The following is a 15892-nucleotide window of genomic DNA, read 5'->3' as shown; positions in this document are numbered from 1 at the left end:
TAACGGACAAATTGTTGATATAATGAGTGATCGAAGGAAGGGCCGGCTGGCAGGCTTTGGAGCAGGAAGGCCTCTGCTGGGAGGAGAATATTAATCAAGCCTTCCCGAGAGGGGAAAACCAGGAGAAAAACAAGCTTCCCTTCATGCGCAAGGCAGCTCCTGGATATGGTTCCCAAATTTTAATGTGCCGCACGCAACTTGGGGACTCTTGTTAAAATGCAGATTCCCGTTCAGCGGGGCTGGGTGATGTTGACCCGCTAGTGCAAAGACTACACTTTGCACAGTGAGGCTCAAGGTCTCAATGCTCCGGAGGTCCGCAGAGACAGACCACTCAGAACAGCCGGCGGTTGGCCGCTAGTGCCCTGACTCCCTGCCCGCCCCTGACTGCCGAGAGCTATACTCTCTTGAAATGATCATTTTGGGGCTTGTCTCCTGGGAATTCAGTCCCGCTTTATAAACTCGCCTGCTTTGTGAAGTTGCCAGAACCCATCAAACATCTAGGACAAAGGCCTGAGAAACCAGTGTGAGGCAGCAGCCCAGGTAAAGTATCTGCTCTAAAGCTCACACTGGCCCATAAGGGGGCTGCTCTGAGGGCTGGGGGTGCTGGGACCACTAGAAAGTCATATTAACACAAATCTAAGCTCCATCCTCTGGTGTGGTCCCTTCCGTAATGACGTTGATGTTTTCATTTATTTCTTCTTATTCCCTACTCTCTCTCTCTCTCTCTCTCTCTCTCTCAATTAAGCACTAACTGGGAATAAAATGGGTATAATTTGCCCTTTCAAACCACTTTATCTATAAAGTGAAGATAATAGAGCACCTACACCTCTATTATCTTTTGAGGTTTTGTGAGGATTAAGTTAGAGTGCAGAGGGGTTTACCATTGCTGCTAGCATGACAGGCACTTAACTAAATGCAAGCTGTTATGATCAGAGGCGCTCCGTGATGTTTGTTCCATGAATAAGTACAGATCAGTTTCCAATAACAACTTCCCTCGTGACCTCCAGACCCAAAGCCTGCCTGATATTTCCACTACAAGCAAACATTTCATCATTTCTCCAAAATGAGTTTCCCTCGCCATCTCCTGTTGGAGGTATACTCACTGTCCCTGTCAGAGACAGCTAACCAAGGCCCGTTCTGCGTCCATATCCAGGTCCATATCCTCACACTTTTCAACTCTGCCTTCACCAAGCCTCTGGTATCCACCGTCTTCTGTCTCCCCCTCTACCCTCATCACGGGTTCTTGGACTCCTGCATTAACTTCTCACCAGTCTTCCTACCTTTGTCTCTCTCCTTCCAATCCCATTACAGGAAATGCCCCCTGATCAGTCCTTCCCAAGTACCAGTGGAGGTATTCAAAACAACCCCTGTAGGCCCTGGCCGGTTGGCTCAGCGGTAGAGCGTCGGCCTGGCGTGCGGAGGACCCGGGTTCGATTCCCGGCCAGGGCACATAGAAGAAGCGCCCATTTGCTTCTCCACCCCTCCCCCTCCTTCCCCTCTGTCTCTCTCTTCCCCTCCCGCAGCCAAGGCTCCATTGGAGCAAAGATGGCCCGGGCGCTGGGGATGGCTCCTTGGCCTCTGCACCAGGCGCTAGAGTGGCTCTGGTCGTGGCAGAGTGACACCCCGGAGGGGCAGAGCATCCCCTCCTGGTGGGCAGAGCGTCACCCCTGGTGGGCGTGCCGGGTGGATCCCGGTCGGGCGCATGCGGGAGTCTGTCTGACTGTCTCTCCCCGTTTCCAGCTTCAGAAAAAAAAAAAAAATACAAAAAAAAAAAAACCCCTGTAAGCAGTTCCAGAGACCTGTTCTGGAAGCAGTGGCAGCATTGTTGGATTAGTGCATGGCTTCCCAGGGGACTGCTTGCGAAGAGGCCACACACGGGCACCTGATGCTCATGAAACCGCCCACAATCAGTTGTGATACTTGAGAGCCACGTCGCAGTACTGTTAGGGACGCAGACCACTACCTGATCAACACCCAGGGAGCTCTACGAGGGCTGGATGCTGAGGTGTTGACAGCTCTATTGAGTGATGCTGAAGTCTCAGGTTGAATGACCTGTTTCTCAAAGAGCACTGGTTTGGTTTAGCTTTCTCTCTGTGCATATTTGCTATAGTTTTGTCATCAAGCAAAATCATTTTTTATTTTAATTCTTTTATTATCTGCTAGGGATTTCAGGACCTGGTATCATTTTGGAATTCATCTAGTTCTCAATAAAGATTTCCAAAGAAGCAAGTCCACTTGAAAATAGTGATGACAGCTGAGAATGAACATGTTCCATTTCTCAAGTTTGGAAGTCACGAGTCTTCGTCAACAAGGACCAGTGATTGGTCCCTCAGGTAAAAGCAATTCCTTCATTCAACCACTAGGCGGCACTTGAGCTGTGGTAGGTTGAGCCAGCTGGCTCACGTTTGGGACTACCCTCTGGGTTCTTTGAGAGGAGACAGCTGGAATTTGGAAGAGGTGCCTCCACTTCTTTAACCAACCATAAAAGCATGTCACTTCAGAACCTAGTTTTATTAAAGGCAAGAAGAATTCACACTTGAATATAATAAGCAAAACACCAGCAGATAATAAAACCAAACAGGTGACTTGAAAAATAATTTCACACGTGAGTTTCCCCAGCCTCGCCCTCTAGTTCCATCCTCCCTCCCCCTGAAATGGACAACTTCTGCGGGTGGAGCCCCCAACATCCCTCTAGTGCCTGTTCCCATCTGCAGGCTCATCATCACTAAGATCGCCACCGTCCCTCCGAGCTCAGTTCTCCAAGCCGCAATCCCCTAAGGATTCAGAAGCTGTTCATTCACCGGGGCTCCTCCTAACTCGAGGACAGAAGAGGCTCACTCGGGCTAAGCTCAGTGTCCTGCCAGCTGAACACGAGTTAACACGTGCCTGCTGTTCTTTCTTCTTCCATCAGATTTTAGGAACCAAGTCTGATCTTTGGGGACAGACACTGGACACCTCTATGGATGTTAAAAAACTTCTAGATTTCATAGGCGAGCCAATCCAAACTCTGGACAGGTTTTCTTGACCTCTCCTTCTTCAGGTAAGACTTTAAACACAAAACTAGAATTGGCGACCTGCCTTTTTTGTTGTTGTTGGGAATCAGAAAGTTCTCACTGGAGTAATCGAGTAAGCCTCACCCACATTATTTTGAACACTTCTACTCATAGTCAGACTAAGTTTCCCTGCAAGGGCTACTGTGGGAGCACAGAGCAAATTAGATGTTTCATCTTCCAATGGATCCGTGATGCACCTCCGAGAGGCAGGCCATATGCATCACTTCCAAACTCCGGTCCAACTTCTGTATTTAAGCCTCTTCATTATATACCAGGACAATTCTGAATACATTCAGCCAAATATTCTTGGGGGGGGAGGGGAGGGGCAAATGCTTGGTGGGGATGCAGCTGCCCCTCCATAAATTCAATTTTAAAGTTTATCCATACAAGACATAGTTCCAAGATATATAAAAAAGAACCTCCAAATTATTCATGAATCAAAATGAAGATTTTCTTTTTAATTCTTACTGATGTTAAAGAGAAAGGGAGAAACATTTGTTATTCCACTTCTTTATGCACTCATTGGTTGATTCTTTTATGTGCCCTGACTGGGGATCGAACCTGCAACCTTGGTATATTAGGATGTTGCTATAACCAACTGAGCTAAACAGCCAGGGCAAAATGGTGGATTTCTTTAAACCTCCAGTTTATGCCAGTTTTCCAGGAGGTGAGTCCCTCAGTTTTATTAGGTACAGTAACACAAAGAGTTGTTTTACTTAAAAACAAGTAAGTGTTCTGGGATCAGTCTGGTCTGAGATTTCAGATCCCAGGGTGGCTGGTTACAGTGGAAAAGCATGGGTAGGGGCCCTGGCCAGTTGGCTCAGCAGTAGAGCATCTTCCTGGTGTGTGGAAGTACCAGGTTCAATTCCCAGCCAGGGCACACAGGAGAAGCGCTCATTTGCTTCTCTTCTCCTCCCCCTCTCCTTCCTCTCTGTCTCTCTCTTCTGCTCCCACAGCCAAGGCTCCATTGGAACACCGTTGGTCTGGGTGCCAAGGATGGCTCCATGGCCTCTGCCTCAGGCACTAGAATGGCTCCGGCTGCAACAGAGCATCACCCCAGATAAGCAAAGCATCATCCCCTGGCTAGCATGCCGGGTGGATCCCAGTCGGGCACGTGCGGGAATCTGACTGCCTCCCCGCTTCTCACTTTGGAAAAATACAAAAAAAAAAAAAAAGTAAAAGGGTTGGACCCTGGACTTGGCGTGAACATTAATTTCATTATTTGGCCAAATCTATTCCCCTCATGAGATTGCAGTCACCTCATCTCCAAATAAAATTTTACTGCCTTATTAGTGTTCCCCCATAACTGTATTTTGCACATCTCTCTAGGACCAATAAACACAAAACAAAATCTAACTAGTCACTTCTGCTCCTTATTTCAGTTGAAAAACCTCAAAACACAATAGGAGAGTAAGGAAAGGACAGTGGGGCTGGAAGGACCCAGGAGAGCAAGGCACAGCGCACTTCCTTCCGATCAAAGACCACAGAGAAGTGCGGGTTCTCCAGGCAGAAGGCATTCACTACATCCAGCAAGTTTAAAATGGCAGTCTCAATCAGGGGGACCTCAGGGTTCCTCTACACTTTGAAACACTGGGTCATAGCTATTGATATTTACTGTATAAATTAAAACTGGGAATGTTTCTTAGATATTTACATATAAACTCATTTTAAAATAATAAATGCTTTTACTCAAGCAGGGGTAGGCGAGGTTTTTCTTTAAGAATCAGGCAAGTAAACAGTTTAAGCTGTGCAGGCCATATGGTCTCTGTTACAACTCAGCAATTCCCCGGGGGTAGCAGTGAAAGCAGTCAGACAATAAGGAACAAATGAGCATGGCTGTGTTCCAATAAAACTTTATTTACAAAAACAGGCATGGCCAGTTAGTTGCTTAGAAACAAGCCTCAACAGGATTAAACTGATATCCAAGTAAATTAACTATCTGCTAAAATAAAGCCCACTATAAAGAAAACAAAGCCAGCAATGGAACATTCACAATGTATGCCACCCTTTGTAGGTACTAGACCAATGAACTGGAAAATGGCCAGGATCCAGGAGAAAAATTAGTCAATAGAAATAGACCCAGAGATGACAGACAATGGAATTGACAGATAAAGGTATTAAAACATTATAAACATGCTCTATGGGCTCAAGGATGTAAAGTAAAGTATGAATACTAGTAAGAGAAATTTTGTAAAACAGAACAAAATGGAATTGCTAAAGACAAAAATATATCTGACATGAAAATTTCACTGCAAAGGAATAACACATTAGACGCTGCAAAAACAAAGTTCAGCAAACTCAAAAAACTGAAATACGATTCATACAAAATGAAGGACGGAAGAGAAAAATCATTTTAAAAAAGAACAGAGCCTCAAGGACCTGTGGAACATTAAGCAGTCTAAGATACATGTCAACCCCAACCAACAATAGGGTACCTATAAAAACTCACATTAACTACAAAGCTACAGAGGCTAAAAGGATGGAAAAAGATATATCATGCAAATACTAATCATAAGTAACTAGAGTAGCAATATTAATATCAAAGTAGGCTTCGAGCCAAAGAATGTTGCCAGATATAAAGGACATTTCATAATGACAAAAATGACAATTCTATAAGAAAACATAATAATCCTAAATGTGTATGTAGACAGTAACAAAACTTCCAAATAGAAGCAAAAACAGAACTGAACGGAGACATATGCAAATACACAATTACAGTTGCTTATTTCACCATACCTCACTCAGCAACTTACAAGTGGAGAGAAAAAAAGCACTTTAAGATATAGAAAACCTGAATTCTACCAATCAGTGTGACCTAATTGTTATTTATAGAACATTACTGCTGCAGAATACACATTTTCAAGTGAACAAGGAACATTCACCAAAACAGACCATATGCTGGGTCTTACAAGTTTCAATAAACTTAAAAAGATTGAAATCATCCAGAGTATGTTCTCAAACCACAGTAGAATTAAATTAGCAATCAATAACAAAGAAATTAGAATAGTGCTAGGAGTAGAAATATAATGCAAGCCACATATGTAACTTTAAATGTTCTACTAGCCACATTTTTAAAAGTAGAAAGAAAACAGGTGGACTTAATTTTAATAATATATTTTATTTAAGCCACTATTATCAAAAATATTCTCATTTCAACATGTAAGCAATACTTTAAGTGAGATTTTTTTCATACTAAGTCTTCCTAATCCAGTCAATTCCTTTCAGCACATGGTGATGTGAACAGCCCCAGGACAAGGGCTTGACAGTCCCCTGTAGTGTGGTGGTACCGTGTTGGGCAGCACTAGTCAACATGGCAGGTCAACAAATATGTTATATCTGATAATGTTAATTCCCAGTACTAAGTTGTACTTTCCCACCAAAGGAAAAAAATCTTGCCTTGAGACAGGAAGGCTTCGGAAATGTTTAGTCCTATCTAAGAAGAAATGCACATTGATCATTGAGGCTAATTTGTCTTCACATGTTTATTTACTCCCTTTAGCTCGCCCACTACAGCAGTAGGCAAAACTCTAGTTTTAGCCACTGTTCTCAAATCGGTCTACCACTCATTCCAAGAATACTTGTTGGCTACTGCAGGGTTCCTCTGGTCTTGGGCGTCAGACGCCTTCTGGCCTCCGCGTGCTCCTGCAGACTTAACAGCACCCAGGTCTTGTGCCCTCTGTAGGTCCCATTGGCTTATCCCCACCCACACAGACTCAGGGCCGCATGGCATGCAGTTATGTTGTAAATGTTGGCTGGGGGTTTTGGTTGCTCTATTCCAGCCATCACCATCATCCCAGAGTTTAATTTTGTAAAACATACGGATGTACTGCTGATAAAAATGTTTTTAAAGAGATAACATTGCTGAACTCCCCGCCTTGTCTTTTGCTTTGGCTGAACATCTGGAATAAAGGGGACCCAAAGGACGGACGGACCGTTGCAGGAAGGATAGGAACAAGGAAACACTTCCAAGGAAGAGGGAAAGCCTGGACCCAAACCCCAGACTGGCCACAGGGATAACCAGATGGAGTAAACATCTCCTCTCTAAAACCAGGAAGTACCAGGAAACTTCCCTGTTCAAACTCTGTAGGGTTTCTTTCCCCTGAATAGACTGTGCACGGCAGAAGAGCACACAACCCTGGGGACTGCCCAGAGACTAAAATTATTGTAGAAAGAGTCCCCTTATGGCGGTGGAAAGGAGCTGTTAACGGAATTAAAGGCGGTTCAGACACCGGCTTCATTCCTTACTCAGCTGCTAAGAAAAATAGAGGCTTGAGTGTGACTCTGAAAAACAATGGTTACTGAGCCAGCTGCAAATCCACCCTTCTGCCCCGCTTCATGGTACTCAAGTTATAACAAACATATCTTATTTGCCAGTGGACGCATTAGGCGCTGTCATTTGGCGGCAAGGCAGACACTGCAAGTGGAAAGGACCTCCCGTCTGCTGGCCACAGAGCTTTTCCCTCGTGCCCCTAGAGTCACCATCAGCATGTCACCTTCCTGCCAGCCGGGGGCGCCCCTACCAGCCAGTGGTGCACATTCTCCGGTTTTGCTGGTCTGGTGCCCCAGAAGCAGCTGTCCTCCAAATGTCACTGGTACCTCAGCAAGTGACTTCGAGTTTCCCTGATGCCCTGCCGGTCACCTCAAACAGTGGCACCTCAGCAAATGTCTGCTTCCAGTGGGCCACACATTTCCTTCAATGAGATCTGCATTTCAGCCTTGCAGGGAAAGAAGGGGCTCTTCCAAGTCTGTCCCTTCCTCGGGCACTCTCTCAGTCGACAAGCAGTGGCTGCCCTACACCCGCAAGTCCTGCATTCCTGAGAGATGTCTCGGCCCCTCTGAGAGGATAAGCAATCCCCTCTTGCTAGTTAGTAATTCTTCATGTTACATTTTCTCTGTTCAGCCTGACCTGCGGTGGCGCAGGGGGTAAAGCGTCAACCTGGAATGCCAAGGTGGCCGGTTTGAAACCCCAGGCTTGCCCGGTCAAGGCACATACGAGCAGCAACGAGTTTATGCTTTCCGGTCCTCACCCCCCACCCCGCCCCACCTTTCTCTCTCTCTCCTCTCTAAAATCAATAAATACCGAGAAATTTCCCTGTTCAAATTCTGGTAGGCTTTCTTTCTCCTGAATAGATTCTGAACCCTAAATGATACCATAATCATTTGTAAAGTTTAAAGGAGGATGTATATTTTCTAAATCACTAAGAAAATTAAAGCCAGGAAATTACAGTCCATTTAGGAAATGAGAGGAATCAGCGAGAAAGCATAAGACAGGCTCACAGAAGATCAGAGTCAGTAATTAACATAAGAGCAAATGGATTACACTCCCCTCATAAAATGCAAAGACTCTCCAAATTGGCTGAAATATAAAAAGACATGCTGTTTAAGAGACAACTAAAAATTATATAAAAGTAAAAAATGAAAGGATAAAAATCAATTTATCAAGCAAATATGAACAACAAAAAAAGGGGAAATATTCTAATGTCTGGAAGTAAAATTCAAGGCAAAAACATAAATAGGACAAAAAAATAACTTTACAGACTAGTAAGTCTGCCTCATGAATTGTACCTAACAGCACAAGTACTTGTACACTAAATAATAGTATCAAAATACACAAAGCACAAGCTCTAGAGATGAACGATAAAATTCAGAGAAATAGCTATATTAGGAGACTTTAAGACAATACTACCAGTCTATGGTAGTTTATAACCAAAAAAAAAGAAAAGAAAATTGGAATAATGTAATTAAAATGGTTGAGTAAATGCATGTTCACCTGTCTGACACTAATTGAATAAACCATTAAAACCATCCAGAAAATACCTTTTTTTAAAAGATAGGCCCCTAAACCTCAATAAATTCTAAAAAGCAAAAACTATATAAGCCATACTTTCCACAAAGTAGAAAAATCCTACAAGTGGCAAAAACTGGAAAAATAGAAGTCAACTACACAGAAAAATTTGAATATTCTTAATAAAGCAAACATTTAAAACAATAATAGACAACTTAGAAAGCAAAACACATCAGCATAGCTGGGGTGTAACAGATTTGAAATTAGTGATAAGCAACAGCTTTCAACACATTCATCGGTATACAAACAAAATCACCAAATGAACATCAGACTCAAAACGTTACAGAGAAAATATAGTATCTATAGAAAACAAAAATAATCAACACAAAATGAGAAATTAATAAAAAATCACAACTGACAAACAAATCCAAACTGGTGTTTTGAAAAGAAAAAAGACATATTTAGCAAGTCTAAGTAAGGAAAAAATAGGAAATGGTGGAACTAAGAAAAGGTAAATTTCTTTTAACCTAGAAGTACCAAATTTAATAGAAATTTTTTATTCTAATTAAAACTCTTTGCTAATAAATACATTAAATTTCTTAAAAAATGAAAAGTTTGCTAGAAAAGTATAAATTACCTAAATTTAGTAAATAATAAACACAAAAGCAAAAATACATTTGAAAACAAAAATTTAAAGTTACTTATATTTCAAAATAAATGACATACTAATAGTCACAAAAGAAACAGATACTTATCAAGAAATTCTTTCTAAAAAAGGGCTCTGGACTCAAGTTTTATAAGCACAGTCCTTCAATCTTTCATGGAACAAATCACTCCTGTGCTATAATAAAACTGCTTAATGCATAGAAAAATATATTTAGTTATCCTATCTGCTTTACAGAGCTAGCAAAATCCCTACGTCAAAACTTGGACGACAGCCAAAAGACCAAACTCACTCATGTAAAAATGCAATTTTCCTAAGTAAAATATTAGCAAATCAAATTCTATAGTACCAATAAGGCAGTCACATTTTAGGGAAAATGCATTCCAGAAGACACCACGTATTTCAAAACTAATTTTCCCAGAAAAATATATGTACATGGGGCGCACACAGTGGGACCACAGAAGCCCACAATCACTATAGTGTATTTTTCCTTTGAGACTGCTTTTTCTTATCTCACCATTATTTCTGATATTTCAAAAAGGACTCTTGCTCATAGTGGTAGTTCCTTTAGGATCTTGATCACATTTAATTTCTGTCCCAAAGTTACTGAGACTCAAACATGATCTTCAACACTAGTTTTACTGCTACCACTTAATAAAGGCCTGTAAGAGAACAGGATAAATGTGCATATTAAAGTAGTCACCAAAGTCGCTCTCAGAGTGGTGCTGTAAGGAACCCTGGCTCCACGAGACACTAACAAAGGGTGACGGCATGCCCGTGTCCAAGTCAACGCTGGACTGCAATGTGGCAGAAGCCAGAACAGTCTACAAGTGCACTGAGGCGGCCAGTCTTAAAATCACGCCGTTCTTGGTTGATTTTTAGGCTCACGGTACGTGCACTGCTTCAAACTTTGAAATCAAAGTGAGTTGTGACTACTACTATTAGACCAACAATTTCAAATCTGTATAATTCAAGTCTACTTAAAGATGCAAGTAAACTGGACATCTTTTCTTTTTCTTTTTTTTTAATTGATCTACCTGATTTCAAGAGTTCAAGGATGATTTATGCTGAAAAATCTATTAATATGTCATCAACAAATTAAATGAAAAACTATATAATCATCTTAACAGCTATCCAAAAAGTGTATCTAACAAAATTCCAGGACCATACCTAATTCAAATTCTTTAAAAACTAAAAATAGAGGGCTATTTCCTTTTTAGATGAAGAATATCTGACTCGAAACAGCCAACCTAAAGGTAAAAACACTAGCGATGTTCCCATCAAAGTAAAAAAAACAAGGATGTCTACCATTATAAGCATTGTCTAATGTTGTTCTAAACATTTCAGCCAACAAAACATGCAATAAGAATTAAATAAGACTGTTAGAACATCATTATTCATAGATAGCAAAGAATTTCCCAGAAAGCCCATGCAAGATGACTGGAAGAAGTACCAGAGTGAAGCAGATACCAGGAAATGTAAACTGACACCTGACCAGAACCCCTGCTGCTCAGTCCCTCCCACACCTCCATCGGGGCTGCTCCAGTCCTAGTCTGCATCATGGTGTTGGCCTGGATTACTGCAACAGGCTCCTAACTGGAGTGCCTATTTCAGCCTGGTGAGATAACCCACAGTATGGCTACAGGATGTTTCTAAAACAAATCTGACCACGTCACTCCTTGGCTTAGAAGGAAAAGCTTCCCATCATAGAATAAGACCCAAACTCCTTATAGATATGGCCCCATACAATCAGGCTTCATACAGACACCACTGACACTCTGGCCACACTGACTCGCTGATCCTCAGACACACCTTAGTGCTAGCTATTCACACTGCCGCACTGCACTTGCCTTGAATCGAACAAGGATGGCTCCTTCTAAGATGTCAGTCACACCCTATCTTCAATGTCACCTCCCTGGAGAGCTCTTCAATCATCCAACCTAAGGAATCACCAGGTCACTGTTTCTCATCACCCTATTTTAATTCCCTCCAGAGAATCTAAAGTTCACAATCGGACACTTTCCCCTATATGTTTATCTCCACCCACAAATGTTACCTCCATGACAGCAAGAACTGTGTCTTTGTAACTGTTTAACTCCAACACTTAAAAGTGCCTAGAACATAAATGTCACTCAGTAACACTGAAATTTACTGTAAGCCCCACAAAACAGGAACTATGCCTATTTTATTCATTGTTCTATCCCCAGGACTCTACACCAGGTATACAGTCACTAAATACCTGATGAATGAATGAATGAAACCCTCCTTCCCTTTTAAGTCCCTAATATTCTAAGACTGTGCAAATTTTTTGGTGAGTCCAACATACTGTTGGCCTATATTGAACTTGTAGTCACCTAATACTGTCCTAAAAGATGTCATATGAATTGTTATGAAGTTAGATTTTCCCACCTCTACCCATCCATTCCCCCAATTCCACATTTGTGTGACTGGCTTGTTAAGATAAACACCGAGCTTTAATAAAGTTTGACAGCCTTGCTAAAATCAATCTTTCAAATGCCTTTGTCAAAAATATTTACAAGAAATTAATACGTCCAGGAAAATTAAACCTTTTGAGTCCTAATCCATAAACTATACATGTAAGTAGCTGGGCAGAGAAGAGACGTTCCTAACATGATACTGGAGGGAGCAAACAGAGGTATCTTGTCAGTACAGTACACAGACAAATGACCATTGCATACTGAAATAGTGAAAACAAAGCCACAAAAGGATCACATCTTAAGGATTTCAGTTAAGATACTGGATCACCATTTTGACTACCCAAGAGTTACTCATCAAATATGACAGAGTACATATTTGCTGGTTTGTGGGTACTCTAAGTTTCCAATTACTTCAAACAAAAGGCTACATTCTCAATTTTTTACATTTTGTTTTTATTCAAGAGTATACTCACAGGCAGCACTTTAAAATTAGGCTTTTAAAATAAAGGCCAAAATTTAAAAAAAAACTTGCAAATATGACACTGCTAAAAGAATGATTGTCATAATAATTTAAACCCTAAAATGTCCTGTGGAGTTAAAGTCTTTATACATAGAATGTGTAAGATCGATATCATTTAAAATAAACAACCAAAAAAACCACATATCATGGGCAAATTTGTCAATGAAGATAAACATCAGCTTCAGCCTTCCAGAGTACGAAAACCAGCAATTAATTCATCTTGTGACAGAATACAAACTGTGCTTCACATTTTGTTTTTTAAACCTTCTTTCTCCAGCAGCAAATCAGCATATCTTTGCTGAAGTTCCTTTTCTCTGTCCTGTTGTCGCTGAACATCTTCTTTTAGACACTTGAAAAGACAAAAATATTAATTATTTCATATGTAATCACACTGAAAATTAAATATATTTTGTGGTACTTTATCATTTTGCAAACAGCTGGGTTAAGTCATGACTCTTAGAAGCAAGTATTGCCCAAAGAGAAACAAAATTAGCTACTTTTGCTATAAAACAAATACTAAATACTACTACAGCCACTCTTTGATTGGTCATATTGCTACCACCTTTTTGTATCTTCTATGTCAAATAAACTAGCCACGCCTAATTGGAGGTGGCAGTGGATAGAACATCGACCTGCAATGCTGAGGGTCCAGGTTCAAAACCCTGAGGTCGTGCTGGCTTGAGCGCAGGGTCACCAACTTAAACACAGGATCATCAACATGACCCCACGGTTGCTGGCTAGAGCTCAAAGGTCGCTGGCTTGAAGCCCAAAGTGGTTGGCTTGAGCAAGGGGTCACTGGCTCAGCTTGAAACCCCCCCCCCAATTCCATCGTCAAGGCACATAAAGCAATCAATGAACAACTAACGTAAAGCAACTATGAGTTGATGCTTCTCACTCTCTCTCTTCCCTCTCCCTCACTTGTCTCTCTCTCAAAAATCAATTAAAAATTTAAAAATTTTAAAAATAAATGAGCCATTATTGTCCTACCAATACCCACAAATGTACTTAGGCCCTGCCTGCACTTTATCTGGAGGGGGGTTGCCACGCACGCTTGGGAAATAGTTAAATTAAATGTGACCAAAAAGGAACTTGATGCTTTGGAATGACTATATACACATCATCCTAAATTACCAAGCAAAAGACACTGGTTTAATGTACCATTTGAATGGGATATAAGGGTACGTATTCCATTTCATAATGTATCATTATACAAAAAATGAGTCAAGGAAAAGCCTTTGTATCCAGCACTGGCCTGGTCTATCCATCAACACCCAGGCAATGCTAGATCAGAAGTTTAGGCTCTCAATGAAGAAAAGTCAGATAGCATCAACTTCAGACGACAGCCTGCAGAGGAAGAGGGGAGAAGGAGAGCCTGGGCAATTCTTCAACACTGTTTGTCTAGGCAATGATTCAGGGCAGTCATCTTACCTCCAGTCTCCGGGGAATAGCAGAATCTTCATGTTTCTTGAGTTCTTCGAAAGTGCGTAACTCTAAGAAAGCCTGCTCAATTTGATCCCATAAGTCATTCAACTGTTTCATGAGCCCCATAGCACGAGACTGGTAACCCCCAAGCAAAATTTTCATCTTCTTTTCCATCTTTGCAGCTCTCTTGGCTTCTGTCGTCATGTGACCCCTGTTTATCTGGGAAAACATCACATTAGCACACATGAGAAAAGCAGGCTAAATAATAAGACTAAAAAAGGGCAGTTCTGGTTCAAAGCAGAAGTACATTAGGAGTTCCTTATACTTCAGCTACTGTATCACAAAATTAGGCTTAAGGAGGATCTGTCTTATACCTGAGGGGTTTTATAGGTCAGTCCTAAATAACCTATTTATAATAATTTTACCCATGATTCAATCTCAAAGCACGCTTGAATTTCATAGCATGGAAAAACTCATCTCTATGGCTAAACGTAACTTCTACATTAATCGGCACCGAATGGGAACTGGGTAGTGACTCAGTCTCACCACCTTCTCTCAAACGTGTACTTCTGCTTACACATGTGTATTTTAAATAACTGGATAATATCCAATTAATGTACCAGAATTGGGATTAAAGCACAAGCCCTCAAACTGTAAAATTACTAGATTATTTTTATAATGTAAAAATCCTCAACTTATCATATAACCCATTAAAGAAAGAGAATAACATAAAATTAAGAAAAATGAGCCCTGGTCGGGAAGAGAGTTAGTTAGAGCATCATCCCAACACACCAAGGTTGCAGGTTCTATCCCTGGTCAGGGCACATACAAGAATAAACCAATGACAGCATGAACAGGTGGAGCAGCAAGTTAATGGGTTTTTCTTTCTCTCTCCCCCTTCCTCTCTCTCACACAGGTGGGCTGCCTCCTTAGACCATTCTAAAATTAGGGGAAAGAATTTTAAAAATGTATAAACTCACAAAGGAACAGAGAGAGACATTAACAGAAGAGAGATTTGAACAAAATTCTAAAGCTGGTACATGAGGGCAGAGAAAACCCCAGCTCAGAAGGTCCAGGGAGAGGTGGCTGACAAGGAACCAGAGGGATGTATGCAGAATCCCCCAGCACACACCTTCTCTAGGTGTGACTACATCTCACAACTGAACCACTTCAGATTGCAAAGTGATCTGCACATGCTTGCTTTCAACACACACTTAAAACTGTGAGGTCAAAGCCTTGGGAATAATTATTAAATCAGTGCTGATTTCTTTGACTGTCTTTTCCTCCTTTCCTCCCTCCCTCAACCTACTTCCTCTCCCTACCCTGCCTCCCACCTTGCCCCTATGAAACGGATTCCATCAAGCGGCGTCTGTCCGAAGCATACATGGGACAGAACTACCTTCAATCAGCCCCAGCTCCCCGGCCCTACACCCCCCCACACACACAAAAACAACATTAAAGTCCCACAGAGCAGTGGTCCCCAACCCCCAGGCCACGGACCGGTACCAGTCCGCAGAGAAAGAATAAATAACTTACATTATTTCCGTTTTATTTATATTTAAGTCTGAACAATGTTTTATTTTTAAAAAATGACCAGATTCCCTCTGTTGCATCCATCTAAGACTCACTCTTGATGCTTGTCTCATAAGTTCAACAATTATATTTAAAAATACCACAGTTTTTACGCTGGTCGCATAATTTTATTTTGTGCATTTATCCGTCCCACCCTAAAGGCCGGTCTGTGAAAATATTTTCTGACATTAAACTGGTCCGTGGCCCAAAAGAGGTTGGGGCCCACTGCCACCGAGGACAAACTCGTATTGTTTAAAAAGAAAGATTCGGGAAGAACACGACTTTGGTTTAACCAGACCCACATTTCTAAGCCTTTAAAAAAGAAATATAATGAAGCATTAGCACCTGCTCTGGATGACTTATTTTGAGAAAACAAAATTTAAAAAATATACATATATATAGACTTAAGAAGTCTGCACTGCATCTTAAGGCTGATTT

General features: G+C 41.4%; 1 protein-coding gene across 1 annotated transcript in view; it reads right to left on the bottom strand.

Annotated features, from left to right (window-relative positions):
- Nucleotides 1–4890: 4890 nt before the first annotated feature.
- The window catches only part of CDC5L (cell division cycle 5 like), a 56403-nt gene continuing 45401 nt past the window's right edge, over nucleotides 4891–15892 (bottom strand). The window contains exons 15-16 of the mRNA XM_066251632.1: nucleotides 13889–14101; nucleotides 4891–12809 (exon numbers count right to left, since the gene is read on the bottom strand). Coding sequence (XP_066107729.1) covers nucleotides 12705–12809; nucleotides 13889–14101 — 318 coding nt within the window. The 3' untranslated portion in view covers nucleotides 4891–12704. The remainder of the gene's footprint in view (nucleotides 12810–13888; nucleotides 14102–15892) is intronic.

Source organism: Saccopteryx bilineata, chromosome 1 (genome assembly GCF_036850765.1).
Source record: "Saccopteryx bilineata isolate mSacBil1 chromosome 1, mSacBil1_pri_phased_curated, whole genome shotgun sequence".
In the NCBI taxonomy this organism is placed as follows: Eukaryota; Metazoa; Chordata; class Mammalia; order Chiroptera; family Emballonuridae; genus Saccopteryx; species Saccopteryx bilineata.
The sequence above is the reverse complement of the archived record's forward strand: the minus strand, read 5'-3'. Positions and strand labels throughout refer to the sequence as shown.